We start from the raw sequence: 27,895 nt of genomic DNA, 5'->3' as shown, positions 1-27,895 counted from the left end.
CCTCAGGCTCGGGTGGCTCCAGGGGGTGAACAGCTGTGTGTCCTCGCGGACCCACGTCAGGGCACCGTGTGGGCGGCAAGTCCCGGGAACTCACCCGCCCCTGTTGGGGGTGGAGGCCCCAGGATCCCTGCCGGCTCTGCTTAGGTCTGTGGGCAGTCAGCACTGGTCCCCACCCGTGGCTGTTAGGACAGGGGCTGCCTGGGCTCACGCTGCCCTCCCCCCACCCCAGGCTCCTGCACTACTTCCGTGGCCGCCACCACCTGGAGGAGATCATGTACAATGAGAACACACGGCGCTCCCAGCTGCTCATGCTCTTCGACAAGTTCCGCAGTGTGCTGGTCGTGACCACCCACGAGGACCCGGTCATCGCCGTCTTCCAGGCACTGCTCCCCTGAGGCCAGGCAGGCCGCTGCCCTCCATGTTCTCATTCTCATCCGGCCCTTGAAACAGCCTCAGTGTCCGAGCTCCCAGCCGGAGGGAGTGTCCAGGACTCAGGCCTGCGTGCTTCCCACACACAGATTCGGGCCGTGCGTCTCTCAGACCCTCCTCCCAACCCTGGCCTCGTTCCCTGGCCCCCTCCACTGCTGCCTTCCACACGGCCACCCTGGGCGATACGCAGAAACGTGTCTGAGGCCAAGAGCGGACGAGAGCCCGGCCCGGCCCCCGCTACAGCTTTCGTGTTCGCCACCAGGAGGCTCATGACCAGGCTGTCACCCGGCCCCTCTTTGACACCTGCCTCACAAGGGCTTGGCCTGGTCCACATCTTGGGGGTGAGTCTGCCCTGGTGCCCCCCACCCTCCCTCACACAGGCCTGAGGAACAGTGCGTCCAGCCTCCCGCACACCCAGGGCCTCCGAGTCCTGTCCTGGAGGGAGGACCGACGGCAAGCACACGGCCACGAGGGCGGCTCTGGCGGAGATACAAGCAATACTGTTTTCTAGACATGAAGCGTTTATTTGGTTTTTAAACAATTAAAAAGCCTTGTCGGAGCTGACCCTTGCTCAGGCCCGTGCGTTCTGCTCAGCTGCTCTGTCTACCACGCTGACCCAGGGGCTGCCCCGGACATAAAAGCGCAGGGGCTTCTGGGCCCACTCTCCCGCACGGCCAACGCCCACTCGGGCTGCCGCCACCACGACTGGCTCACTGGACCCCGGGGGGCTGCGCTCCAACCACATAGCTTTGTCCGTGGCCAGGTCCCGCTGGTCGAAGCTCTTGTCGATGGCCAGGGCCTGGCACAGCTTGGAGGGGCCGCTGCACAGCTCGCGGTCTTTGAGGGCGCGGCCCGTGGCGCCCCTGCGGACGGTGCTGCGAAGCTGCCGCATGGTCTCCAGGCCCCCCAGGGGCTCCAGCGCTCGCAGTAGGACACATGCCCCATCCCCTGTGGGACACACAGACAGCCTAGAAAGCTGAGCCTCCGCAGGCTGTTGCCCTCCCTACCCCGGGGCACGTCCAGTGCTGCGGAGGTGCTGAGCACCCCTGCGCTCAGTCTCCAGACGTCTGCTGCCTCCACCTTCTGCAGACTCGCACCTGCAAGGTGGGCTGTGCCCACGAGGCCCGAATGCCTGACCACTAGCTAGGGAGAACCTATTCTTTAAGAAGCGTGGTGGGTGCTGGTAGCCGGCCTCCTCCCCGGCTTCATCTGGTTTGGTGGCTGGCAGCACCTGTGAGGCTGGCAAAGGAGATCCCCGAGGGCCAGTCGTCTGTGAGCACGGTCACCCCACCACGAAGCAGGAAGCCTCAGGCCTGGGCCAGATTCTGAGCCGGCCCCAGGGTACCCCATCTGCCTTACCCGCTCGGGTAAGCTGGAACCTTCCAAGCTGGAAGGTCGGCTCAGAACAGCTACCGGTGTGCTCACGCTGCTGGGGGAGCCCTGCCCAGTGACACAGGGGGAGACCATGCGGGAGGAGATGCTGGCACACAGCCCCTCACTCCCTGGGATCCCTTCTAGCCCTGGCCCTTTGCGTATCAGTCCAAGCTGCTTCAAGTTTGTTTTCAGTCATGTCTGCACCCAACATGGGGCTCAGACTCACAACCCTTGAGATCGAGAGTCACACGCTGCACCACCTGAGCTAGACGGGCGCCCCAGTCCAAGCTACTTTTAGAGACCAGAGACCGCAGACGGACACTCTGGGCCCCAGGGCTCACGCAGGAAGAAGCATCTGCCCCAATTCCCTCAGTCTTGCATGGCTGGAGACAGTGAGGACCCTGGCCACGAGAACTCTGAGCCTCCAGCAAGGCTGCTCCCCTAACCGGGCCACCCCCCGCCACCCCACCGGGGGGTCTGAGAGGCTCGGGTGGCCAGGCCAGTTTCTGCTCTTGGACCTTGGCCACAAAGGTCTCCCCACTGGCATCTGGGAGCCCCGAGGGGACACAGCAGCCAGGCCCTCTCAAGTAGCCAGCAGCTGACCAGATGCCCCTTAACCAGCCTGTTCTCCAAGGACCTCAAGATACACTCGGGGTACACAAAGCCTTGGAAGTTAGTTCCTGTGCCTCTGTGATTCCTGGGCTCCTCAGCCCGCCAGCCTCAGGGCTCCCTGGGGGTGCCACACATGTCCCTCACTGTCCTGCAGAGCCCCTGCACCTGGGATGGAGTGGCCTCCTCCTCCATCCCTACACCCCTACGCTGGAATGCATCTGAGTCCCTCATCCTGATGAAAACACGACACCCTAACCTCTTCCTGCCAAGTCTCCCCGTCCTTACCTGCTGGTCCTCCGTCTACACCACCTGCCCTCCGGGTTGGTTCTGTGCCACCCCCACCCTGAGGGCAGGCAGGCAATGACCATGTCCTTGGCCTCCCCTCCCCTTCACTCTGCCCAGATGACCCTTGGCCTTGACTGTGTGGGCCTGACCACCTGTGTGGTTTCCTGCCCCCGCACTGACTTGACCTGGATGGTCACATGGCCATAAAGTAACGCACCACCTCCAATGTCTGCCCTGTCCACTGTATCTCCCCCCACAACCCCAAAATCCTGGGCTTCTCCCCTTCCGTGTTGACCACAGCCCTGGGCAATGCTAGACTCTTGAGTTCAGTCCCACTTCACAAGAGGGGGTTGGTTCTCTTGCCAAAGTAAAGCCAGACAACCAAAGTAAGCTCCCCAGAATGGCAAGAGGACCCTACCATCCTCTGATGTCCAGTCACTCAGCTTCACTCAACACCTGCTTTGTTTTGGGCACAGGATCAGTCGCAGGTCCCCTGTAGGCCCTTTAGCCCCTGTGGCTCTGACACTGGACGTGTCCAGCTGTCTCCTCGCTGCAATCACAACTCCCAGGTCGTTGGGAGTCATTCAACAAATGTGTGTGACACACAATATACCAGACCCCAAGCTTCTTACTGGTCTCCTCGAGCATTTGCTCCTCTTGGGATGGGCAGTGGGGAGATTCAACAGACACCCACAGGCTGGGACTGGCTGGCCAGAATGGGCCAGGCGGACCTGCTCCTGGTCAGCAGTGCCGCTGGCAGGACAGCGCTGTGGGCTCTTCCTTTTGAGCACAGAGCTTCCGGAAAACAGCCACCCGCTCACAGTGCCCCAGAGCAGGTCTCACAGGGTGAGCAGGTTCTCCTGGGAGCTCTAGACCAGCATCTCTCTGCTCGGCATTACTGACATTTGGGGCCAGAGGATTCTGTGTGGTGGGGGCCGTTCAGCAGCATGCCTGGCCTCCACCTGCTAGACGCCAGTAGCACGTCACCAGCTGGGATGACCACACATCTCTGGACATTGCCTAATGGTACCCCCCCCCCGGTGGTAAAATCATCCCCGGCGGAGAATGACTGATTCAGATCCCATAACTGACCACCTGGCGAGGCTCTGGCTTGAGCCCAACTCAACCCAAACTGATCTCACCCTCATTTCCCCACAACCAGCCCCTCCCAGGTCCACCCTGGGTCATAGGAGACACCACCTTTGATCCCTGTGACCATCGGTGTCCTTGCGGAACCAGTCAGTTCTGTGTTCAGGTCAACCCATGACCTCTATCCAGTGGGGGCCCTGGTGCCCTGACAGTGTAGCCAGCGTTCCTGAAAATCTAGCTTAGCAGTGACACCTCTTTGCTTAGACACCTGCCCCGGCCTGGTCCTCCCAGGATCTCCCAGCCACCAACTGAAGGGACCGTGCCCAAGGCCCAAGGCCTCCTGTCGCCCCAGCACCCCAGCACTGCTCACCTTGGCTGGAGACGTTCATGCAGAAGTACATGCCATAGATGATGTACACATACAGCGTTCCTGGCTTCATGAACATGCCACGGTTGCGGGAGGTCTGCCGGCCACCCCTAGAGTGGGCAGCTTCATCCTCTGGCCCCAAGTATGCCTCCGTCTCCACAATGCGGCCGCGGAGCTCTGTGCCGTCATCAAGTCGTCGAACCAGGACCTGTGGGCAGTCCGTCTGCTCAGAGCAGGGAGGGGCCGGGGTACACCCAACTGTGACAGCCCACAGCCTGGGCATCATCTCCCCAGTTCAGGGTGCACCAGGGCGCCCAGGTCCAGCCAGGCCCCCCACTCTCCCCTCTGTCCTGTCACCCACCCCAGGAACACAGGCCCTGCTAAGTATCCTGTCCACGGGTGGCAGCTGTCTCAACCTCCGGCCAGGGCCAGGCTGGAAAGCCAGCACTAGTCAAGTCACACACTTCAAGTCTTCTTGGCGGGGCCCTCCATCTCCCTGCCTCTTCCTCCCCAAGTCCCCTTGGACTTAAATGCTGAGCCTGGGGCAGGGCAGCATGGAGGGCACAGGGCGCCAGTGCTGTCCCCACACAGCTGCCCAGGACGCCTTCCACCTGGACTGACCACAAAGGACCGTCCTCCTCAGCTCCCACGCATCTGGCTCTGAAAGGCCCGAGCAGCAGGACCAGCTGCCCTGCAGTGGCCCCGGCCTGGACCACGGCCCCGGGTGTAGCCAGCGCCACCAAGAGCGGGTCAGTGCAGGCAGCCCACCAGGGAGAGGAGCCAGCTGCAGGTGGCCCAGACAGCACCCTGGGCAGGGGTGAGGCCCAAGGGGACAGAAGGGCCAGCTGAGGACAGGGCAGGGGCTCTCAGGTCAGCAGGGCACCTGGGAGAGCAGTCCAGGCCACAGGGGACCAGGGCGGGCCTGTGGAGCGCTGAGTGTGCCAGCAGCGAACTGCGTCTTCCTCGGCCCGAAGCCTTTCCGCCTATTCTTTGGCTACGTGACAGTACCTGTCCCAGAAATGCCCGTGCCAGGGGGACAGCGGGCTGGTCGAAAAACTCAGATCCCAGCTGTGCAGAGTGGCTTTTTGGGCTTGAGAAATAGATGCTGCGCTGGGGGCTCAGGGCTGCAGGTGGCCCCAAGCAGGGCTCCAGAGGGGCAAGCATCTGGGCTCTGTCTGGTGGACTCGGATGCCGTTCTGCCTCCAACAGCCGCTGCTTTTTTTGCCCCATTCTGCGGGAAAGCTGTAATGTGAACAGACAAAATAAATCTTCTGAATAGGTTTTGCGGTGAAGTCAGAGTGGAGGAACTGTATTCGACTGCCGGCCTCATCCGTCAAACGGAGGCATCCCCTTTGGGGGTTGTAACGGTGCCAACGGAACGCGATACCTGATGTACTCGGCCCTGTGCTGGGCCCCCAGAGGCTCGGGAAGTGCCTGCGTGGGAGGACAGGCTGTTGGTGGCATCGAGAGAGTAGCCACTCTGATCCACACACTGTCCACATGCAGAAGATGCACAGGCTGATGGTAGAGGGCTGCAGGACCTGAGGAGGGGACAGTGGGGACTCCAGCCTAGGGCAGGAGGGCTGGTATCCTCATTCCCACTCATGACGTGGACCCCAAACAAACTTCTCATCTTGTTTCTGGAACCCAGCCCTTTGCACTGACCCTAACCAGGAGTTAATTTTTTATATTTAAGTAATCTCTACACTCAAACATGAGGCTCAAACTCATGACCCCAAGATCAAGAGTTGTATGCTCTTCCGACTGAGCCGGCCAGGTGCCCCCCTAACCAGGAATTTAAAAGCACAGCCATGACCCTGATGGGGTTTGGCCAAGGAATGTTTGTGGTTTGTGGGTCACTGTGTCCTCCACAATCCCTCCCACCCGGCTGATGTGTTGGTAGGGCTCCCCTCCTCAGAATGGCCAGGAAGGCCTGACACACACAGGTCGGGGAGCACCAGGCTGTCTTCTTTGCTCCAACCCAAGTGCTCAGGGCATGACCCCTGGTGAGTCCCCAACTGTCCTCTCTCTCATGACCCAGGATGTCATAATGATAAGGAGCAAGTGGGGCAAAGGTGAGTTCTCCCAAGGGACAAGACCTAACCTCCCACCTGCTGCCATGCAGCCTGAGAAACCTGACCACACACACTCAGCTGTTCTGGGACCAGCTGCTACAAGTGGGAGAAGATGAAGAGCAGGTGAGCACTGGGGCCTGGAAACACCTTCCGCAAGGGCTGGTTTTCAGTAGTACCCACATTTCCTTGGCATGAGACAGACCCATTATTTTTAACTAAGTGCTGACGTTCCAGATCGAAAGGAGACTGCCAGTCTACTGAGAGTGGACACTGACGTGACCGTCTCTGCAGCCCAGCCCATCTGCCAGTACCCGCCATGGGCTCAGACGCTGGGAGGCTGCCACCTGGAGTTTGGCTCCCTGCCTGCCTCATGGCACTCGGGTCATGCTGGGTCAGCCCTGGCCCACCCTGGGTGGTGAGGGACTCACAAAACTGCGCAGGCACTGAGGCTCAGAGAGGCCTCAGTTTCTCTATTATAGACCTAGAATCTGAACCTCACAGGCCTTCGTGGCGGTTTGGCCGCACGACTAAGTAGCGGGTGACCCTGCTGTTGCACTCAAGAGTGAGCACTGTGTCAAATCGTGTACCTGGGCACCTCACATGCATCCCTGGCCCTGGTTAGAAATGAGGGCCCCCTAAAGAAAGGGCTCCAGAAAATGACCTCAAGTGTCTGTGCCTCTTTCCTCATCTGTAGAAAGGGACCGAGTTATCTGTGGCACAAGGTGGTTAGGAGGAAAAATGAGAGCAGTCTGGCCGGCACGTGGCTGGCATACAACAAGCACTCCATGAACGTTAGCAAGAAACACCCTCCTTCCAGGATGTGTCCAGGCAAAACCTGGGGACTAGGCTCTCTGGCAGAGCGGGTCCAGCCGGCGGAGGGCAGGAAAGAGCCTGGCCTGGATGTGGGTGTCCAATGGACCCAACAGCCCTCCATCAAAACCCGGGCAAACGAGGGTTAGTAACTACGGAGAGAACACTGATCCGGCTGTGACTGGCGCTAAGTGAGGAGCGTGAGAAAGTGGCCCCTTGGGCTAACCCAGGTCACTTCTGTCGCAGCCTGGCCCCCGGGGAGGACATGTCTGAGCTGGGCCTCAGTGCAGCGCATTCAACCAGGAAATCGGGGTCGGGGGCTCCTTCCAGACGTCACTGGCAACCTCGGGTCGGGCCTCGACTTTCCTAACAACAAAGGGAGCGGCCGAGCCGGGGCCGCCACGCCGGTGGGCGCCCGTCTGGGGAGTGCAGCCCCCGTCAGGGGCCGGCGCGCACGTTACTGGTTTTCCCCGGGTGCTCGCTCAGCGCTGGTGCCACTGCGGGGGAGATTGCCCCCCCGGAGCCCGTTCGTCCCTCGGCCGCAGCGCGGGGCGGCCGTGCGCGCAGCCAGAAGCGCGCGCACCCGGGCGCGCACTCACCTGGGCCGCGCCGCGCGCCGGCATCCCGCGGCTCGGGCCGGGCTCGGGGCACACGGATCCGCAGCGCCGGGAGCCCCCCACCCGCCCGCCCAGAGGCGACCCCGGAAGTGCCGCCGGCGCCTGCGCGGAGGAGGACGGAAGCTCGGGGAGCGGCGGCGAGCGCGCGGCACCGATCCGCCCCCGGAGGAGGGGCCGGACGGTGGGGTGGGGGGCTCCTCCCATCCTGGACAAAGGCCCGGGGGCTGCCGGGACACTTGTGGCGTGAGGCGCGGGGGAAGCGGCTGGGGTGGGGGCGAGAACCCCCGCAGCCTGGTGCTCCTCCCAGTGACCTGCGTCCCGCCCCCACGAGCACGGTGGTCCCTGCGCGGCCGCCAGCCAGTGGTCGGACCCCCAAGAGGACTGGTCCGTCACGAGTCTTGCTTAGGTCCTCGAGGGGCCCCGGTTGGGGGTTGGGGGGGGTGGCCCGCAGACGGTTCGGTGGGTGACAATGGAGTGAGCGTGGGGGAGGTGGTGGCGGAGCCCCGGTCCTCGGGACACGCCTTCCTGGACTGCGGAGGGGTTTTACTTGCTCCCGACCTTCGGGAGGCACTTGTGGGGAGAGGACATGGGAAGTGGGCCAGGAAGCGGATGCCAGACTTATCCGGAAGCCCCTGCCCCCTGCCCGGGTCATCATCACGGGCGGGTCCGGGGATTCTGTCCGCCGTGGAGCCCCCACCCCTTCTGCCGCCCAGAGATGCCCAGAGGAGCCCGCCCACGTCCTCGGCGGGCTTGCTGGACCGTGGCCAGCCTCCTCAAGAGGCTTGAGGCCGGAGTAGGGCTGTGGGGGACCCGTGAACGCCCGGCTTGCAGCTCGTAGGGGAGCGGCTGGGGGCGGTATGGGGACCGTCCCGCCCTCCCACCTCTGATGCTGCCCATCCTGCCTGTAATCTCTTAAATCGGATTGGAGTCCCCAAAGGCGGGTGGCGAAGAGAGTTTGGGGAGGGCAGCGTCTGGTCCAGAGGAAGGAAGGGCCATGGGTTGGGGGAGGTGTTCAAGCGCAGGGCTGGTGTCTGGGGACAATCGTGGGGTTGGGATGGGGGGTAGGAGGGGCGCACCGCTGGCCTGTGGCTCAGTGGACCAGGAGGGTGAATGGGGGACCTAACACCCAGCAGAGTCACCCCCCCCCCATACACTCTGTAGCTCTAGGGTCCCCTGCAGAGCCCTTCTGCTGTGGCAGGCACAGTCCCACCCTCCTGTATCACCCACCCCTGCCCTGGGAAAACCCCTGAAGAGCAGGGCCTGCACTTTGATTTCTGTGACCCTGGCCTTGGGAGGGGGTACCTGTGGGGCCTCAGAGAGCAACTGGGCATAGGATGATGTCAGGTAGGAAGTGCTGGATGGGCCATGTGAATGGGGCCTCAGATGAGCAGAGAGCAAGTCTGGCTGGGAGGATTCTGGGCTCCCACTGTGTTCCTCCTCCTCTGACCAGCCCCGGGGCTGAACTCCAGGCTGGGCCCAGGCCCAGGCCCAACAGCGCTGCTGGCCCCCTCCCCTCAGGGCTCCCACCAGGACTTCCTGGGGAGGAAGGGCCCCAGCCTTCCAGCTGCCTGCTGGAAGCCACCCAGCTGTTTGTGGCACTCTGTGCCGCTTCCGGGGGTGGGCAATGTGTCATAAATCCATGCTTGGAAGGCAGGCCTAGTTGTGACTCCCACCCCTGTCTTCCTTCTTACCCCCCCGCAGCCGTTCGGCCCAAACAATGACGCCTGCTTCCTGCCTTCCTTTGTGCCCAGTCCACCTCCTCTCCTCCCTTTCCCCTCTTCCTCTCTCTGGGAGGGAAACTGAGGTCCCCGCTGGGCCCCGTCCTCCTGGTGAGGGCTGGGGCAGGGTGGGTGCCGTCTGTATTAATTTTTATTCTGATTTCACAAATGGTGCGTGGTCCTTGTAGAAATCATGGGGCGTCTACCCGTTCCCGAAGGGGTGTTTTACCCCCACCTTGGGAATGAGGAGAGGCTTAGAGCACAGCCGGGGCCCCAGGAGGAGGCAGAGCTGGTGCCAGCAACGCACTTTATCCAGATGTTCCCGCCGAGTGCAGGGGCTTGCGAAACCTCTCCAGGGTGGGCCCTCCTCTGCCCCGCCCCCACTTCCTGGTTCGCGGTCTGGGGCTCCACCACAGGCTGGAAGTGGTGGGCTGAGCGTTTCCACTGTGGCCTGTTGGGCAGGCTGGCTGGGGGTGAGAGGAGGTGGTCCTGGCGGGAGGAGGGGCCTAGGGCCTTCTCTGTCCCCAGTGTGCCCTGCAGCTGGGCCGAGAGAGGTGTGTTGGAGGATGTCCGTGCCAGATGGAGGTGAGGACACCCTTCATGCTTTGAAAGGGATCAGTGCTGGGGTGGGCTGCCAGTGACTGAAGCCTTGAGAGAAAAAGCAGAGTACAGAGTCCACAGTTCCAGCACCAGCACTGACCCAGGGCACCCAGCGCACTGGCTCGGCGTCCTTTAATGTAAGGATGCTGATACCGTGGAAGGGAGAGAGTCGGGTCAGAGCCCAGTGGGCTCCATGTCAGATGGCGGAGGGCCCTCCGGCAGCTTCTCAGAGGTTCTCGTATCCCAACTGGCCTCCAAGGCTCTCTGCATCTGACGGGCTCTGTGGGGGTCAGAGCCTCCTTGGGCAGAGAGGGTGGCCGAAGGAGGTGTGTGGAGGCTGCCTCCTTCCTTTCTGGGGCTGTGCTGCCAGTGTGCTGAGCCTTGGGCCCAGGTGCTTATGGGACCCCTTGCCATGCGCTGAGACACGGGGAGGGGCCGCTGCCTCCGGAACAGTCGGTTACTTCAGGCCCCTGGCTGGCCTGGCCCACTTTCATCTCTTCCCCAAAGAGCCAGGGGCTGGAGCTGGGCCCACCCAGGCTCCCCAAAGCCCAGGAACTGGCCTGCTGAGCTGAGGACTCCAGGGTAGCTGATGGCAACTCCTCCTATTGGTTGGGATCTTACCCCCTCAGGTCCTAGGGTGAAGTCCACAGCCACGGGGGTGGTCCAGATATCCACCCACCCCCAGTCACCTGTCCACATGCTGGGCAGCTGCAGTTGATTTCCATTTCTCTAGGGCTGGGAGGAAGAGGAAGGAGAGGGACTGGGAGCTGGCTTTCCATGAAGGGGCGCCACCAGAGCATAGGGCAGTGGGGCAGACATGAGGCAGAGCATACACGTATGGATACATATGTCCGTGTGGACTAGGTCCAGGCCTCTGCTTGCACCATCCTTTGATTCCAAGGTCCTTGTTCAGGATGCCGGGGTGGGTTGAGAACCTGGGGAATTCCTGGATTTGCCTGCCAGGGTATACTGGGGTAATGCCTTGGGAACAGCACCTGTGAGGGGCAAGGATTTGTGACAGAGGCTGCTGGGAATCCCACTTAAACTCAGGAACCAAGAGGACCCTTCGGAGGAGGTGACTTGAATGAACACAGGGGAGGCCATTTACCTGTCACTGAACGCATAGACTGCTGCAAGAGGGGACCTGCCAACACTGGATGCCCAGCCATGGCATGCTTTGGAGGCGAGCCCAGGCCCTGGACTCCAGAAATGACCCCACCGCTGACCCTGCCAGGCTTGCCTGGGCATCCAGGTGGGCGGGACCTGCTGATCCCTGGCAGGGGTCGAGCATGCCCGAGAATGCCTGGCATGGAGAGACTGTCCTGTCTGGCCAAAAGCCTGGCATGGGAGGAGTGGCACGTGTAGGCTGCAGGGGCCATGAGCATCAGCACTGGGCAGCCGCCCTCTTGCCTTGTGTCCCCACCTGTAGTCACCCTCCCCACCCCCAGTGAAGGAGTCCTCCTATAACTCCTCCAAAGCTACCTGAGAATTGTGTTGATACGCCTGTGTTCATCCAGGAGGCACCGCTTTGTCCCCTGGTATGGGAGAGGATATGATCAAGGATTCTGCCCCTTGCCCAGGTTCCAGGGCCAGCCCGTAAGGTGGCTGCCACCTCACGCCATCAACGTTATTTTCTGTGTAGTCAAGAACGGGGTCTTGTGTGCAGTCAGGCCCGCCATGACTTGCTGACGGTGCAGCGACTCTGTTCAGAGAGGGCCAGTGCCACCTGGTCCCAGAACAGCAAAGGCCATCTTCGTAGGCACTGCAAGGCTTGAGGTGCGGGGCCACTGGTGCCCCAAGGTGTTCTGGCAACTAGTGAAAGGGTCCTCAGGAGACCTGTGGTCCCAGTTCTGTTTTCTCCAGGGCCATAACGGAGACCATCGTGAGGCAGCCTGGGTACCCTGACTGTACCCTGCTGTCGGCACTCCCCTCCCCCCTTGCCTGGTCGTCCTCTGAGTGGTTCAGCCCCACATAGTCCTGCAAAGTCAAGAGAGAGGGATGCTGGGAAATTCCCACCCACACCTCAGCCTCAAGCAGATGGGTCGTTTCGTGTCCGACTCAGAGAGGCAGGGATGAGCGCCCCCGGAGCAGTGGGCAAGCTCTGGGAGAGCGAAGCGTGCGGAGTGGAAACCAGCAGTACCACCTCTGCCCTGACGGGTTCGGGTTGGGGGGCTGCAGGCCCAGCCCGGCCTGGGAGTGACTGCGGGGAGCATAGGGGTCCGGGGAGGGGCCCACTGCTCTGAACCTGCCCTTGCTGTGAGTGTGTGTGTGCAGCCCTGGGTAAACACATGAGTGGGAGTGTACAGTTGCGGTGTGTGCACGTGTGTAACTGAATGGAAGGGGGTGTGAAGGTGTGCGTTTGCCTCTGTAAACGCGTGTGTGTGGATACGTGGTTAGAGCATGTGGGCGTGTGCCTGCACGGATGCGTGAGCACGTGTTGTATGAGTGTGTGAGTGCTCCCATGGGACCGGGTGCATGTAGGGTGAGTGATTTAGTGTGGACCTTCAGAGGAGGTCGGTGGTTCGGTTTACAGGAGATCCAGGGACACTGTCCCACACCTGCCCCTTCCCCCCTTTCTCAAGCACAAGTCAAGGCAGCATAAGGTCAGGCCTCACCCTAGAGGCGGGGAGAGGCTGAGGAGCCCAGGACTTCCATTGACGCGGAGGCTGTGTCCCGTTGGGCCACTAGGTCCTCCCTCCCCGGCCAAGGCGGCCAAGGCGGCCAAGACCCCCAGCCACAGCTATCCCCGCGGCCGGACACACGGGAGAGCGGAGCCCAGCGGCCTTCCCGGAGGAGGTGACTCGGGCCGGGCGGGCCGCGCGCATTCCTGAGCCCTGAGTCAGCGCGGCCGCCCCCTCCGGCCGGGCCCGCCCCCGGCGCGCACGCCCCTCGCTCCATGGCATTCCCGGGCGGGCGGGCCGGACGGGCGCGCGGGCGGGGACTCGGCGCGGGCGCCCTCCCGGCCGGCGGCGGCAGCCCCTCCCCGGAGCCCCCAGGATCCCCGAGGACCCCCCGGTGCCGGCGGCGGCGGTGAGTGAGCGCGCCGGGAGCGGGGCGCAGGGCTCCGCGAGCGGGGCGCAGGGCTCCGCGGGCCGGGCGGGTTCCGGGGCTGCGTCCGCTGCGCGCGGGGCCCGTGCTCAGCCCGCCACGGCCAGAGGCGCTGGCAGCGGCTGGGGTCGGGCCGGGCGCGGGGTCCAGGCCTGGGTCCGGGTCCGGGCGAGTTGCCGCCCGCGGCGTCCGGACTTGCCGTCCCGGAGTTTCCCGAGCCACCCGCGGAGGCGGCCCAGCCCGGGATTCCTAACCCAGCGCGCCGCAAAAATAGCCCAGGGCCGGATTAGCACGTCCCGGCGGCCTGACCGGGCCGGACAGCTCGGCTCCAGCCCCCGCCCAACAGCTGAGGGTCCTGGGAGCGGGCGGGCTCGGAGTCTGGGGGTGTCCCCAGGCTCCTCCGAGCTGTGCCCTCCCCCCCTTGACGTTTTCCGTCCCGGCCGCCACCGGTGGGTGGTGCTCCAAGTCGAAACTCCAGCTCCGAGGGTGGGACTCCTCGGGACCGTCCCTGTCCCAGCCGTCCTCGCAGGGGACGGGAATAGGATCATCAGTAATAGCAGTAGTTGGGGGGCTAGGGGCGGGGGACTTCACAACCCCTGTCTCCCCACTCTGTAAATCCTGGAACTGCGGGGACCGGGGAGCTACTCCCTAAGACCCCGCTGCGTTGTGTTCAGTGGCCTAGAGGAGCGGAGGTGGGGGGCGTGGGGGCGTGCCTAGAGGCAGGCCTTCTATTGGCAGGGAAGATGGCTGGACCTCAGGTGCTCGGGGGACGGGGGACGGCCTAGCTGTCTGTCCTGCTGCGGGCTTGTCTGTGGCTGGATGGGGAATGGGCAGGGGATCTCGCAGCCATGCCTGCCCAAGGCCCAGCTGGTTCCTGACCCGAGTTCGTTCGGTGCAGCTTGGGTTGTGTGTCTCTGTCTGTCTGGGGGGGGGGGGCCTGGACCCCGGGGCCCTAGCCTTGTGGGGGGACCCCCCCCCCCCCCCCCAACCTTGGGACTTCCTGACTGAGAAGATTCAAGGATGAAACTGGCTTTTCAGGTTTGGCCCAGCTAGATGCTGGGTTCTCCCCACCCCCCTGGAGCCAGCCCCAGCCCCCTAGAGAGCCCCCAGAAATTAGGAGGAAGGTGGGGAACCCAATAGCTGGCTGGGGTCCAAGAGGCCCCTCAGCTGAGCCCCCTGCCACCAGGGGCCATTCTGGGCAAGCTAGGTTCTTTTCCCTGAGAACGGGGCAGGGCTAGTAGGTGGGCACAGGAGTCAAGGGGCCCCAAATTTAAGATGCGGGGCCCCAGGCCCCATCCCAACCCTTCCAAGCAGCCAACCAGTCTCCCATTGTGCAGACAGGCTGACTGAGGGCAGCCGAGCTGGAGAATTGCCATGACCAGAATCCCTCACGCAGCATTAGTGTCCGGCCAAGTTGCTGTCCTTGGGAACTCATATTCTCGGGGGGCCCTTGGCTCAGAGGGGATGACCCAGGTCTTCCCTGCCTTTTAGGGCCCCCTGTCAGGGTCTTCTCAGCTCCCAATGACTGCTCTGGGCACACCCCGTTGCTCCTCTCCCTGGATGTGAGGTGCTCCCCTTCCAGCTTCGGTGTCTGTGACAGGATCCACTTTCTACCCAAGGATCATATTCCCTGGCTTCGGCCTGTTCTCTGGGTTGGGTGTGTTTGAGGGCGACCCCTCCTCCCTGAGCTGAAAGGCTCTGGGTCAGGACAGGGTGGAGTTGGGGGCCCTGGGGGGCTGTGGCCAGGGCCAGCTAGGCAGGCACACGGGTCCCTTGGACCCCATCTCCTGGGCAGACATTGTCCAAGGTTTTGACCCCCCCCCCCCTTGGAGGCTCGGTGACCTCAGGTGGTGACTGGCTTCTCTGAGCCTCAGTTTTCTTATCTGGAAGATGGTACAGAGGACCCTTCCCAGGGCTTGTGATAGGTCAGCAGGGTCAGTTAGACCCAGGTTTCCGGCAGGTGTGCCAGGCTTCTGACGACAAGCCGTTTCTGCTCTTAAAACAGACTTCAGGACTTGGTGTCCCCTCCTGGGACCTCTCTAGTACTATCCAGGAGCTGGCCCATTCGGGGAGGAGCTCGCTAAGCCCGAGGGTGTCAGGGCACCGGGAGCACACGTGCGTCAAGTCAGTGGGGGAACTTCTGGGGGCGCTGAGTGGTGGTCCGGCTGCTCATCTGCCCTTGAGCCAGGCATGTTGGTAGAATGTGGGCCTTTCCCCTCTGCAGCTTGGGGGGAGGCTTTCACCTAACTCCCGAGACCCAGCTAGACCTCAGGTTGTCGAAGCCAGAATCTGCTATAGCTAAGTCTCTTCCCTTGCGCCCTTGCTGGCTTGCTGACTGTGGGGCACGGACCTGCCACCTCTCTGAGCTTTGGGGCTCCCCAACCTGGGGTGTATTCACCCTCTCAGCCCCTGCCAGAGCCAGTGGGGTCCAGGGCTTTGATTCTGGTTGTCAGGGACCCCCAGGTCCGTATGTGCCTGTTGAGCTTTTGGGCAGCAGCCCTCCCCAGGGCTAGAGCCTCCTCTGCACCACCCTCCCTGGTTAGGTCCCGGCGTGTAATTATCACCAGGGATTCCTGTGCCTTCGGGGCCTCCTGTAGCAGGGAACCTCCTGTTCTGTTATTGGCCTTCTGCATACCTGTCTGGGGTGACGTCTGTCCTGTGACGGGTGACACCGGGAGGTAGGGATGGACGTGTCCCCTTGGGGATGGGCAGAGGGCACTGTGCAGGCCATCAGCTAGGTCTCGGGCCTGCCCTGCTGCTCTCTGAGCTCGTTTCCTTCACAGAGAAGCGGCGAGGTCTGGGAGGGTTGAGGAGGGCTGAGGACCCGACCAGTACCATTTTTAGCATGATGCCATTTATACATGAGACAGAGAAGCACAGCGAGGCCAGGTGACTTGCTTTGCTACACGGTAGCATGTGGGTGGTGAAGGCCTGGATTCTGGGAGGCCACTCGGCTAGTGATCCCCGTTTGCAGGGCATTTTGGGGGTTGGGCATCAGATTAGGGGTCAAACAGAAGAGTGGGGGTCAGAGGTCAGGACTCTAGTGTGGAGGCTGGAGCATTGGGATCATGCTCCGGTGAGCTGGGGACACGCCTGGGCAGGTGTCCTGGGGTGGGGCCATTGCTCCAGTTGACCTTGGCGGTGGGCGGTCCCCTGGGCAGGGCGGGGCCGGGGCTTGGTGGGTCTTGTCCTGGGGCTGGGCCATCCCGGCTCTCCACGCAGCCTCCAGCCGCCCCTGCTGGCATCGTCCTGCCAGCTGGCTGAGCAGGCCCGAGTGCCTTGGTGGCCGCCGCTCGCACCTGAGGATCCAGTCTCATAGTGGCTCTGGCCACTGTCCAGGCTGGGGCAGGCCACACCTGCTCCCCAGTCTCCTCCTGCGTCTTGGTTACACCCTACCAAACTGGGCATCTCCGAAGGCTCCCACGGCCAAGTGCCTCCCGTGGCTAGTGTTCTGGTCGTACATGCTCCTGGGTCTCGGGCTCCCCTCTCCTCTCCTCCTCGGGCTCCCCTCTCCTCTCCTCCTCTGGCTGCCCTCAGGGAGCCCCGCAGAGCCGGCAGGCATTGACCAGCCCGGGCGTTTTGTTCAGCCGCTGCTTCTCAAGCACCTCTGTGTGCCAGACAAAAATTGAGGCTTGCAGGTGGTGAAGGTGAGCAGGGTCTGCCCGGTGTCTCAGGCCAGGCTCTCCCCTGGCTTCCTGGCCCTGTCTTCTGTCTGTGCATGTGGCAGCCCAGAAGGTCTCCGCTCATCCCCAGGGCAGGCACGTGCTTCAGTAGGACCTGCCCCTGCTCCCCACCCAGCCCTCTGCCCTGAGGCTGTAGCTACTCCTAGTACTCTCCATCCATTTAAAGCAGCCCTGGTGGTCCTGTGACTCTGGGGGGCCCTCGTCATGAGCCCCACGCTTGTCCTGTGCTGCCCGGAGTGCCTGGGTGTTGTGTCTGCCCCTGTTTCGTGCCCCCTTGCTGAGCTCGGTCCCCACCCTTAGCATTTGCTGAGCAGTTGTCAGCACTTTCTAGCTCACTTCTGGATGCCCAGTTAGGGGTCTCCTGATGGGGCTGGGCCCTGGGTGGGCAGCATTGACTGTCGCCAGAGTGACTCAGATGATGTGTGACCCCGAGCAGTCAGGCCCTCCCTGGGGCTGCCGTTTCTTCCCGCACCGAGGGGGTCAGCAGAGCAGAGATGCTGTTGGGATTCCCCCCTGCGGGGCTGTCTGGGAACAAGAGCCCACTGTGTGCCTGGGGGAGGCCTGGACACTGAGCCACTGTCTCCCCTGGGTGGGCGCGGTGCCCCTCCCCAGCCCAGACTCTTTGTCCTCTGGGCCCGCCCCTCCCCCACACCCCTGGGGCCCACTGTGGAGCACCCCCCCTTGTGGATCCCACCCACTTGAGGCCCAGATGGGAAACTATGCACAGAGGGCTGGGGCAGACCAGGACCCTGCAGCACTGGGGGCATGGTGGGGATCCTGGAGCCCTGTGGGTTACAGAGCACCCTCCTGCTTCCACCCCCAAAACAGGAAGGACTTGGGTGGAGGTGAGGGACCCTGGGAGATCTGGGCACACGGGCAGGGATCTGGTGCCTCCCTCATGAGCTCAATGGTTCTTGTGTTCCTGGGGCCAGCTGTAGGCCCAGGCTAGGAGGGGCTGGGGAATGTCTGAGTCCCTGGGTACCTCACCACCCTTTTCCCACTTCTTGGCTTGGGGTCCCCCTGCCCCGACCTCGGCTTGTGTTCAGCTACTCCTACCAGACCCCGCCAGGAACCCCACATCACTCCAGATGGTGAGGACAGGCCCCTGCCAGTCCGTGCGCATTAGTGACCAATGTCTCCTGAACAGTGGCTCTGGACCAGGCCTGTCTTGGGCACTGTGGGCCCGGCAGTCACAGGACAGCCCACACGTGGCTGATGCCCTGAGCTGTGCCCGGAGATCCAGGGCTGGGAGCATCTGTCAGGGTGGGGCCAGCCTGAGTAATGCTGTGGGTCCTTGGGCAGAATGCGTGTGCAGGGGCGGGGCGTGACTCAAGCCCTGAGGCGGGCGGGAGCTGTGAGGAGAGGCCATGGGGGCAGTGGGAACTGGTAGGGGCATGGGTGTGGGTGGTGGTGTAAGCCGAACAGCTGCCAGAGGTTCCTTGGACTCCGAAGTCGAGGACCAGCCAGTATCACTTGGAGGTGCTGGGAATGTATGGGGGGGGCTCCTGGAGAGGCCAGCCCTCTGGCACCCAGACTGTGGATCCCCAGCGTTGGGTCCAGGGCCGGAAGGAGCTGTACGCAGTACCTGGGGCTGCCCCTGTTTTGTGGAGGGCAGCATTCCATGCCCTCTGGGTCTGTGTAGGTCGACCTTCTCAGGTCAGTAAAAAGCTGGGAGTTGCTCCGAACAGAATTCTGGCCTTCCCTGTTCTGTGTAAGTCCAGTAGGAGCTGTGGGCAGCATTCTGGGCCTGTGTCCAGTTATGCCACCCGAATACGTGACCTCAGGTAAGGCAAGCCCCTGTTCTGTAGGACTCAGTTTGCCTATTTGTAAGGCAGGGGTGGGGTTTTCTCTACATCTTCTCAGGCAGTGCAAGGGAGGTCGTTTCTAGAGGCATTTGTGGGTGGGTTCCTAAACCCGAATTTTTTTTTTTTTTAAGATTTTATTGATTTGAGAGACAGAGAGTACGAGCGGGGTGGTGGTGGTGGTGGGGGAGGCAGAGGGACAAGCTGAGTGCGGAGCCCGCCACCACGGGGCTCCATCCCAGCACGCTGAGATGATGACCTAAGCCCAAGTCAGAGGCCACCCAGGTGCCACCCCCAACCCGAATTTCAGAGTCTGTCTGGTTCCCTAGCTCTTGAATGCAGTGGAGGAATTTTGGAGTCTCTTCCCTCCGACTCTTGCTCGGCCACTTCCCTGCTCTCCATGCCCCACAATGTGCTTTGGATCTCCCGTTTCCAGACACCCTGTGGTCCTTCTTTGGGGAGGGGCAACCAGAGCAGCCCTGAAAGTGACCTTTTGTAAGCGGGGAGTAGAGCGCCAGAGAGGCCATGGTCACATAGTCGTTGCCTCACTGTCACATGGCCAGGCAGTGGAGGCCCACATCAAGCCCTGGCCTTTCTGCTCTGGGTCCTGGGCCCTTGCCCTGTGTCTCAGATGCTGAGGGGGGTGCGCGCCGTGTGTCTGTTTCTCGGTGCGCGACGCCCCCTGGTGGTCCCGGCAGCATCTGCGCCCAGGTGGCTTTCAGAAGGTCCCTTGCAGGTGGGAGCTCCCGGATGGGGAAGCCCCGTGGCCACTCCTCCGTGAGATGCAGGGGTCGCACCCCCCTGTCATGGGTGCAGGGGCCTTCTGTCTTCGGAGCAGACGGCATGGTGGGGAAGAGGGTGCGGTCTGGGTCAGACAGGTTTGAGCTTCGCTCCATGTACAGACTGGGGCGAGACCCTCAGCCGGCCTGTGTGCACACTCGCTGAGATCTTCACACTGGCTGTTCCCTGTGTGAGGAGCAACTCTGCCCTCTCCAGCAGCCTTGTTCACTCCATCACCACCTTCAGGTCTTTGCTAGATGTCACCTTCCAGGGAGACATCCATGCCCCAGCAACTGTAACGTGCTATGTTTCCCTATCATACTTGTCATGTGTTAACATGGTGTCTCTACTTACTTATAGGTTTTTGGTTTTTTTCTAAGATTTTATTTATTTATTTGAGAGAATGAGAGAGCACAAGTAGGGGGAGGGGCAGAGGGAGAAGCAGGCTCCCCGCTGAGTGTGGAGCCCAACGCAGGGCTTGATCCCAGGACCCCGAAGATCACGACCTGAGCTGAAGTCACATGCTTAACCGACTGAGCCACCCAGGTGCCCCTATAGTTTTTTGGTTTTTTTTTTTAAGATTTTATTTACTCATTTGAGAGAGAGAGAGTGCAAGCGGCGGGGCAGTGGGGGGAGCAGAGGGAGAGGGAGAAGCTGACTCGGTGCTGAGTGGGACTCAGTTCCACGACCCTGAGATCATGACCCCAGCCGAAAGCCAGAGTCGGACGCTTAACCAACCAAGCCACCAAGCACCCTGTACTTACAGGTTTTTTGTCTGGACCGTAAGCTCCAGAGAGGCAGGGATTTTGTCTGTTTTTGTCTCCTTGTTTCTCCACCAGTGTGTCCCTGAGCACCTAGGAGTGGCTCATCGTAGATGCTCAAATACTTGTCCTGAATTTCTCTCTTTGGACATGAATGGATTTGTATTGTGAGGGCCTAGTTCGTGCCCCGCGGTGTCTCCAGGGACGGGCGAAGCAGGCACGGAGCAGATCGGTGCTGAGCACAGAGGAGGACTGCTGCATCGGGGCCAGGACCCTCCCTAGGCCCAGTGACCCCTGAGAGGTCCGTCAGCACTGAATCACCGTCCCCCTCCCAGGCCTGCCGTGCCCCACCTGGCGCCATGAGCGAGGCCCGCAGGGACAGCACAAGCAGCCTGCAGCGCAAGAAGCCACCCTGGCTGAGGCTGGACATCCCGGCTGTGGTGCCCCCGGCAACAGAGGAACCCGGCTTCTTCCAGGTAGGCACTGCTGGGCAGGGGCTGGGCGTGTGCCCCGTCCAGCCTCCTCACTGTGACCCCACGGCGCAGCCCCTGAGACGGCAGGCTTTCCTGCGGAGTGTGAGTATGCCTGCCGAGACGGCCCACGTCCCCGCGTCCCACCATGAGCTCCGGCGGCCGCCGCTGCAGCGCCAGATGTCCATCACGCAGACCATCCGCAGGTACTCGGCTGCCGTGGCGGCTCCGCCCGTGGGGGCTGGGGGGCCAGGGGGCAGAGGCAGGCAGAACTGTCCCCTCTGGGTGCGGGGGCTGGGACCGGAGCCAGGGTCCCTCCTGTCTCGGCTGTCTCCTCCATCTTGTTCCCCATGTCACCCTGTCCTCCTCCTGTTCTGGGGACCAACTGCTCTCACCTGCCACCTTCCCTGCTCCCCACCACCTCCCCCTGTCTCCTTCTCTGTCTCTCCCATCCCAACGCCCTGGCCCCTGGACAGCCGGCAGGTGCGCTCTGGGCGTGTCCACACTCTGCCCCTCTTGGGTCCCCCCGCTGCCCGCAGGGCTCTGCCACAGCGCCGCTCTCTCTCTCGGTCCCTGCTCAGGTACCTGGGGCAGGGCGTGAGTGTGTGGACGTCAGGTGGCGTGTGCATGGCTTGCGATCTCTTGGGGGCTACCAGTGCCTTTGGTGTTCCCTGGGGTTCCTAACAGCAGGTCCTGGTGGTGTTTTTCCTTGCATGTCCAAGAGGTGTGGACAGCTTGCCTGGCCTTGCAGTGCCCACTGCCTGAGTTCTGTGGAGTCTGAGGTCAAACTGCTGCCTGGGGCCAAGCTCTCTGGTGAAGGGCTGAGCTCTGCGTGCCATCTGTGGACTCAGTGTCTCCCCATGAACCCCCCTCTCTGGGATGGGCTGAGGATCGGTGTAAAATACTCAGTTGGGCAAGGCCTGCCATCTGCGCTTCTAGTGGGAATTTGGAGTTGGCTAATTGCTTAGGGGGTGGCCAGGGCCGGAACCCATCCATCCTCTTAATTAGACCCAGCACACCTGGCCCCAGGCCCCAGGCCCCGGGCGTGATTGGAGGCTTGGGTTGGGGCATGTTGTCCGCCCTGGCGGGGCCGGGGGACGACCTGGCTTCCCCTTGCTGAGACCCTCCCGTGGCAGGGGCACCGCGGACTGGTTCGGAGTGAGCAAGGACAGTGACAGCACCCAGAAGTGGCAGCGGAAAAGCATCCGCCACTGCAGCCAGCGCTATGGAAAGCTGAAGCCCCAGGTCATCCGGGAGCTGGACCTGCCCAGCCAGGACAATGTGTCTCTGGCCAGCACTGAGACGCCCCCTCCGCTGTACGTGGGGCCATGCCAGCTGGGCATGCAGAAGGTATGCCCAGCCCTGCTGCCTCCCACCAGCCTCTCTCTGTTCCCTGGGCCGGGGCTGGGGACACGGCCGACCTGAAGACAGGAGACTCTGCGAAGCTCCTGGCGTGGGGGCAGTCACATGGTCCCAGAAAGGCACCTAAGATACTCTCTGGGAACTGGGGCCTGGAGGAGGGGACAGGGTCCTGGGATCAGGATGGGAGAACATCCCAGGATGCACAGCATTGTAAAGGCCTCATGAGTGAGGACGGGGACCCTCCTAGCCCCCTGCACAGCCATCCAGGGACCTGCTGGGGGGTGGGAAGGAGGGGCAGCTATGTTCTCCACAGCGGGGTCTAGGGTGGGGAAGGGGCCCCCACAGCCACAGCCCAGGCCTGGACTCTTACATCTCCTTCCGTCTGCCAGATCGTAGACCCCCTGGCCCGGGGCCGGGCCTTCCGCGTGGCGGATGACACGGCTGACGGCCTGAGTACCCCGCACACGCCTGTCACGCCTGGTGCCGCTTCCTTCTGCTCCTTCTCCAGCTCCCGCTCGGGCTGCAGCCGGTTCCCGCGGCGACGCAAGCGCGAATCGGTGGCCAAGATGAGCTTCCGGGCGGCCGCGGCCCTGATGAAGGTGGGTGCGGGGGCCGGGGCAGGCTGGGAACGCGGCGGCCAGCACGCCGCATGCTCACCTCCTTGCTGGCAGGGCCGCTCTGTTAGGGATGGCACGTTGCGCCGGGCGCAGCGCCGAAGCTTTACTCCTGCCAGCTTCCTGGAGGAGGACACAGCTGACTTCCCCGACGAGTTGGACACGTCCTTCTTTGCCCGGGTAAGAGCACAGGGGCATCACCCGCCACCCCTCTGTCTGCGTGGCCCACCCTGATCGCCTATGTTTGCTCAGGAAGGAGTCCTCCATGAGGAGCTGTCCACGTACCCAGACGAGGTGTTCGAGTCCCCTTCGGAGGCGGCGCTCAAGGACTGGGAGAAAGCCATGGAGCAGGCCGACCTCACGGGTGGGGCCCTGGACCGCAGTGAACTTGAGCGCAGCCATCTGATGCTGTGAGTGCCGCTGGCCCGTGGGGAGGGGAGGGGAGGGGAGGGCAGGGGGCCAGACTTTTGGCCGTCAGAGTGGCTGGGCCCTGGGACACTGGTGCCCAGGAGGGCTGAGGGAAGGATTGTGGAATGTGAGCCCAGCTTGTGCACTGTGGCTATGGGACCCAGGGCCGGGCACCCTCCAAGGCTCAGCTGCCCACCTGCGGGACGGGCACATGATCCCAGAACCCACAGGCTGGGCAGAGTCCTGCAGGGAGGAGGAGAGGGTTGTGATTAGTACTTGCAGACTGTCAGGGAACCTCATGTAAGTCAGGCTCTACCTCTTCCACCCCAGAGGGGCTCAGGATTGCTTTTACTGGTTGGGAGGAGGCTGAATGGCTGCACGGAGCCTTCACTGCTAGACAGGAGCAAGACCGAGCGGGAGGGTCGGCCCCGTGCAGGAGGGATTGCAGCAGGTCGGGCGTCTAGGGCGGGGGCTGACTGCGCCCCTTCCCCCCAGGCCCCTAGAACGAGGCTGGCGGAAGCAGAAGGAGGGTGGAGCAGTAGCCCCGCAACCTAAGGTGCGGCTACGGCAGGAGGTAGTGAGCACGGCGGGTCAGCGGCGGGGCCAGCGCATTGCGATGCCCGTGCGCAAGTTCTTTGCCAGGGAGAAGCGGCCGTACGGGCTGGGCATGGTAGGCCGGCTCACCAACCGCACTTACCGCAAGCGTATCGACAGCTATGTCAAACGTCAGATCGAGGACATGGATGACCACAGGTAGGCATGGCGTGCGGGTGTGGGGGTGGGCTGCAGCTTCGAGCGGGCAAAGCTCCAGGTTGGGGGCGGGTTCTCTGGGTTGGGGATGCCGCCTCTGCTGACGCTCCACCCTGCAGGCCCTTCTTCACCTACTGGCTCACCTTCGTGCACTCGCTCGTCACCATTCTAGCCGTGTGCATCTACGGCATCGCGCCTGTGGGCTTCTCGCAGCATGAGACCGTGGACTCGGTGAGCCCTGGCACCCTCCCCGGCCCAGACCCTTGGAGTCTAGGCTCTGAACTGCCTCCTGCGTCACCCTGGGAGGAGAGGGCTGGAGCGGGATCTGTCTCATCTCTTTCCCCAACCTTCCAGGTCCTGCGGAACCGCGGGGTCTATGAGAACGTCAAGTATGTGCAGCAGGAGAACTTCTGGATCGGGCCCAGCTCGGTGAGGGCAGGGCCTTGTGGGCACTGGAGGGTGGGAACCCTGGGCTGGCAGGGGCCAGGGCCACCGCTGCACATCCCACTCCTCCGCAGGAGGCTCTCATTCACCTCGGTGCCAAGTTCTCGCCCTGCATGCGCCAGGACCCGCAGGTGCACAGTTTTATCCGCGCCGCGCGGGAGCGTGAGAAGCACTCGGCCTGCTGCGTGCGCAACGACCGGTCGGGGTGCGTGCAGACATCGGAGGACGAGTGCTCGGTGGGTGCCCCCACTGCCGTGTGTTTGTGGTTCAAAGCAAGGGCCTTCCGTTCACCTTCATTCCCTGCCTCCCCCATCTCCTGCTTCTCACGTCACAGACAGTCGTAGCCAGGCGTTGATTTGGGGGCGCTCTTTCCGCACGTGTGCATCTTGTTTCTGACACAAGTGGTAGTGTCGTATTCTTTCCCCTAAGCAATTAAAAGAGACCCACAAAGCAAAAAAGATTCATCCAGGTTTTTTTTTTTTTTAATTTTTAAAAGAAGATCTGTTTAGAGAAAGAGAAAGCACAAGCGGGGGGCGGGGCAGAGGGAGAGAAGCAGGCCCCCGCTGAGCTCAGAGCTGGCCGCAGGGCTCGGTCTCAGGACCCTGAGATCATGACCGGAGCTGACACGAAGAGTGGGATGCTTAACCAGAGGAACCACCCAGGCGCCCCCCCCCCATCCAGGTTTTTATCACATCATCTTGTGCGGAGCTGCTGTAGTTTATACCAGTTCCCGGACTGGTGGTTTCTATTCTGAAGCTAATAGGAATTCTGCTGTTGAGATCCTGTTAGGTCTCCCAACATGCCCGAAGATGGGCTGGGGCCACTGACAGCTAGCGAGACCACTTTCATTGAGATTGGGTTGTGGGTAAGGGTGATTCCTGCGTCCTGTTGACGGTGCTGGTAAGGGGTGGGCTCTGACCAGGGGTTGACCCTGTGTCTCCCACAGTCCACACTGGCAGTGTGGGTGAAGTGGCCCTTACACCCCACTGCCCCAGACTTTGGCGGCCACAAGAGGCAGTTTGGCTCTGTCTGCCACCAGGACCCCAGGTCAGTCTTGCTGCCTGCCCCCGCCTTTACCACCTTAGCCCATGGCTCTGTGGGGTGTGGGGGGAGAGGGTATAGCCCCCCTTGTTGTTGAGTTGGACAGGTGTGGATGCCAAGGAGATAAAGCGGGGTCTGACCACATGCTGGGTTCGCAGGGTGTGTGATGAGCCCTCCTCAGAGGACCCCCACGAGTGGCCAGATGACATCACCAAGTGGCCGGTGAGCCAGAGTGAAAGGGTTGTTTGGAATCACTGTTGTCATGTTGGGGAGGAATCCACACTTCATCCATTAGTGATGTGATGCCAGAGACAGCCATCATGGGACCACCCTGCATATTCAGATGCTGTGCCCCAGGCCTTTGCCCAGCCTGTCTACCTCCCAACACCTGCTTCTCTGAGCAGGTAGCCAGAACGGGAGAAGCAGGTGGAAGCTTGGGAGGTCAAGTGACATTATTCCAACTAGACAGATGGCTCATCGGTCTCAGGGTGTGGCAGCATGCCTGAGGTCAAGGGAGGCCAGTTTCCTACCCTAGGACCTGTGCATCTTTGCCCCAATCCCCAAGCGTGGTGTGGGGCTCAGGGTTGGGGGTGGCCCTAACCCCGCTCTCCCCCATTTGTGACCCAGATCTGCACCAAAAACAGCGCTGGGAACCACACCAACCACCTGCACATGGACTGTGCCCTCACAGGCCGGCCCTGCTGCATCGGCACAAAGGGCAGGTAGGTGCGCTTGTGTGCACAGCCTTTCCTGGGTGCAGAACATTGCCCTGCGGTCCCTCTCCCTCACCAAGTTCGGAAATAACCCGAGATACCAAGGGGCCTGGGTGGCAGTCGGCTGCCTCTGGCCCTGGGCCCCAGCAGGCCCCTCTCCAAGTCCTCTCAACCCTGGCCTGACCTTCCAGGTGTGAGATCACCTCCCGGGAGTACTGTGACTTCATGAGGGGCTACTTCCATGAGGAGGCCACACTGTGCTCGCAGGTAGGCCTCTGTGGCGAGTGTCCCTCCCCCACCCCAGCCACAGCGGGTGCTGATGGGCCACTCTGCACAGGTGCACTGCATGGATGACGTGTGTGGGCTCCTACCCTTCCTCAACCCTGAGGTGCCTGACCAGTTCTACCGCCTGTGGCTGTCCCTCTTCTTGCACGCTGGGCAAGTGATACCATGTGGGCTGAGCAGGGGTAGGTGGGGTGAGTGGCCCCAGGGACCCTAGGAGTGGCTGGCCAGAGATGGTGAAGGGGTGGCCTCCCTCCTGAGTACCACCCCCTGCCCCCCCGTAGGATCCTGCACTGCCTGGTGTCCGTCTGCTTCCAGATGACCGTCCTGCGGGACCTGGAGAAGCTGGCAGGCTGGCACCGCATAGCCATCATCTACCTGTTGAGTGGTGTCACTGGTAACCTGGCCAGTGCCATTTTCCTGCCATACCGGGCAGAGGTAAGGGCATCCCCCAGGGTGGGCACCCTCCTGAGTGTACCTGCTGCCCATCCTAAACTGGGTCCATGTCTGGCACTGGGTTTGGGTCCCTGGAGAGTCCAGCCTGGGAGCATCTCCTTTTGGCTCCTCCATCTTGACGCGCTCTGGGCCATGGGAGGCGGGATGGGGAGATGGGGCTGTGGGTCCAGGCTGGGGGTGGGCGTCATCTGCTCAGCCTCACCAGCTCACAGCCACCCACACTGTCGCCAGGTGGGCCCAGCCGGCTCGCAGTTTGGCATCCTGGCCTGCCTATTCGTGGAGCTCTTCCAGAGCTGGCAGGTCCTGGCACGGCCCTGGCGTGCCTTCTTCAAGCTGTCGGCTGTGGTCCTCTTCCTGTTCACCTTTGGCCTGCTGCCCTGGATCGACAACTTCGCTCACATCTCGGGCTTCATCAGCGGCCTCTTCCTGTCCTTTGCCTTCCTGCCCTACATCAGCTTCGGCAAGTTTGACCTGTACCGCAAGCGCTGCCAGATCATCGTCTTTCAGGTGGTCTTCCTGGGCCTCCTGGCCGGCCTGGTGGTCCTCTTCTACTTCTACCCCGTCCGCTGTGAGTGGTGTGAGTTCCTCACCTGCATCCCCTTCACTGACAAGTTCTGTGAGAAGTACGAGCTGGATGCCCAGCTCCACTGAGCTGGCCGGGGCACCGGGGCTGTGAGCCCCAGCAGGCCAGAGCCGGGCACGCTGTCCGCCCCGAGCCTCACAGGCCACAGGACTCGGCCCGCGAGCCCTGTGTGCCGGCCTGCCCGTTTCCTGAACACTGACCTCTTGTGCCTTGTTCACCGCTGGTGAATGTCTCGTACTTCAGGGCATTTATTACACTAGTTCCCATGATTACCTTCTAACTAGTTTCTGGACGACCACCTCATGTGGCCAATAAATGGACCGGGAGCGTTTTAGCTGCCACTAACTTATCAGAGCTGCCTCGTCTTTCTGGTTTCTGGCTAGGGCTATGGAGGGAGGTCCTTCAGGCCTCTTCCTCACCCTCCCCTCCCACTTACAGTTCCCCAAAACGGGGAACTAAGTGTCAAATGTACCTCCCAGTGAAGCCCCTCAGCCAGGTGGATGGCTGCACCTTGCCCCCCTTCCTTAGGGTGACTGGCAGCTGACAATGATAGAAGAACCCATGGCTTTGCTGTCACATTCATCCCCCCACCCCCACGGAGAAGCACCCTGACCCCAGCGCTCCCTCTGTAGCCAGCAGTTCCAAGTTCAGCCACAGGCTACTTCTTTTTGCAGGAGCCAAAGGGTGAAGGGTGTTGCTTTACGTGAACCCTGTGAGCTGAG

The 27,895-nt window shown here is 62.2% G+C and overlaps 3 protein-coding genes across 13 annotated transcripts in view; 2 read left to right on the top strand and 1 right to left on the bottom strand.

Moving 5' to 3' along the window:
• Positions 1-993, top strand: part of NPRL3 (NPR3 like, GATOR1 complex subunit) — a 37,793-nt gene extending 36,800 nt beyond the window's left edge. For all 6 annotated transcript variants that reach the window (XM_035021781.1, XM_035021784.1, XM_035021783.1 and 3 more), the window contains one exon: positions 230-993. In XM_035021781.1, coding sequence (XP_034877672.1) covers positions 230-395 — 166 coding nt within the window. In that variant the 3' untranslated portion in view covers positions 396-993. The remainder of the gene's footprint in view (positions 1-229) is intronic.
• On the bottom strand, positions 933-7,748 carry MPG (N-methylpurine DNA glycosylase). The gene is made up of 4 exons (XM_035021786.1): positions 7,641-7,748; positions 5,165-5,398; positions 4,160-4,364; positions 933-1,377 (listed from the first exon to the last, which is right to left on the bottom strand). The coding sequence occupies exons 1-4, from the start codon at positions 7,662-7,664 to the stop codon at positions 1,001-1,003; spliced, it is 840 nt and encodes a 279-aa protein (XP_034877677.1). The 5' UTR covers positions 7,665-7,748; the 3' UTR covers positions 933-1,000.
• A 2,035-nt stretch (positions 7,749-9,783) lies between these two features.
• On the top strand, positions 9,784-27,525 carry RHBDF1 (rhomboid 5 homolog 1). Of its 6 annotated transcripts, XM_035021773.1 has the most exons (19): positions 9,791-9,961; positions 20,386-20,526; positions 20,596-20,726; positions 20,997-21,101; positions 21,657-21,870; positions 22,272-22,481; positions 22,554-22,676; positions 22,749-22,906; positions 23,400-23,657; positions 23,774-23,885; positions 24,009-24,083; positions 24,173-24,334; positions 25,045-25,145; positions 25,298-25,361; positions 25,767-25,861; positions 26,044-26,119; positions 26,190-26,290; positions 26,419-26,572; positions 26,822-27,525. In XM_035021773.1, exons 1-19 carry the CDS (start codon positions 9,956-9,958, stop codon positions 27,239-27,241), a joined length of 2,706 nt encoding a protein of 901 aa, XP_034877664.1. In that variant the 5' UTR covers positions 9,791-9,955; the 3' UTR covers positions 27,242-27,525. The 6 variants fall into 6 exon arrangements, with proteins under 6 accessions (XP_034877663.1, XP_034877661.1, XP_034877664.1 ...); XM_035021772.1 differs by having other exon boundaries at positions 9,784-9,961; positions 20,386-20,726; positions 24,221-24,334; XM_035021770.1 differs by having other exon boundaries at positions 9,788-9,961; positions 20,386-20,726.
• The last annotated feature ends 370 nt before the right edge of the window (positions 27,526-27,895 follow it).

This window comes from Mirounga leonina, unplaced genomic scaffold (genome assembly GCF_011800145.1).
Source record: "Mirounga leonina isolate KUSES-001 unplaced genomic scaffold, KU_Mleo_1.0 Mir_175, whole genome shotgun sequence".
NCBI lineage: Eukaryota > Metazoa > Chordata > Mammalia > Carnivora > Phocidae > Mirounga > Mirounga leonina.
The sequence above is the reverse complement of the archived record's forward strand: the minus strand, read 5'-3'. Positions and strand labels throughout refer to the sequence as shown.

Coding starts and splice junctions, on each gene's coding strand:
- MPG (XM_035021786.1), bottom strand. CDS start 7,664: ATGCCGGCGCGCGGCGCGGCCCAG. Junction 5,399..7,640: donor CGGCGCGCGGCGCGGCCCAG/GTGAGTGCGCGC, acceptor TTCACATTACAG/CTTTCCCGCAGAATGGGGCA. Junction 4,365..5,164: donor CACGGGCATTTCTGGGACAG/GTACTGTCACGT, acceptor GACTGCCCACAG/GTCCTGGTTCGACGACTTGA.
- RHBDF1 (XM_035021770.1), top strand. Junction 22,677..22,748: donor ACACGTCCTTCTTTGCCCGG/GTAAGAGCACAG, acceptor ATGTTTGCTCAG/GAAGGAGTCCTCCATGAGGA. Junction 26,291..26,418: donor TCCCTCTTCTTGCACGCTGG/GCAAGTGATACC, acceptor GCCCCCCCGTAG/GATCCTGCACTGCCTGGTGT.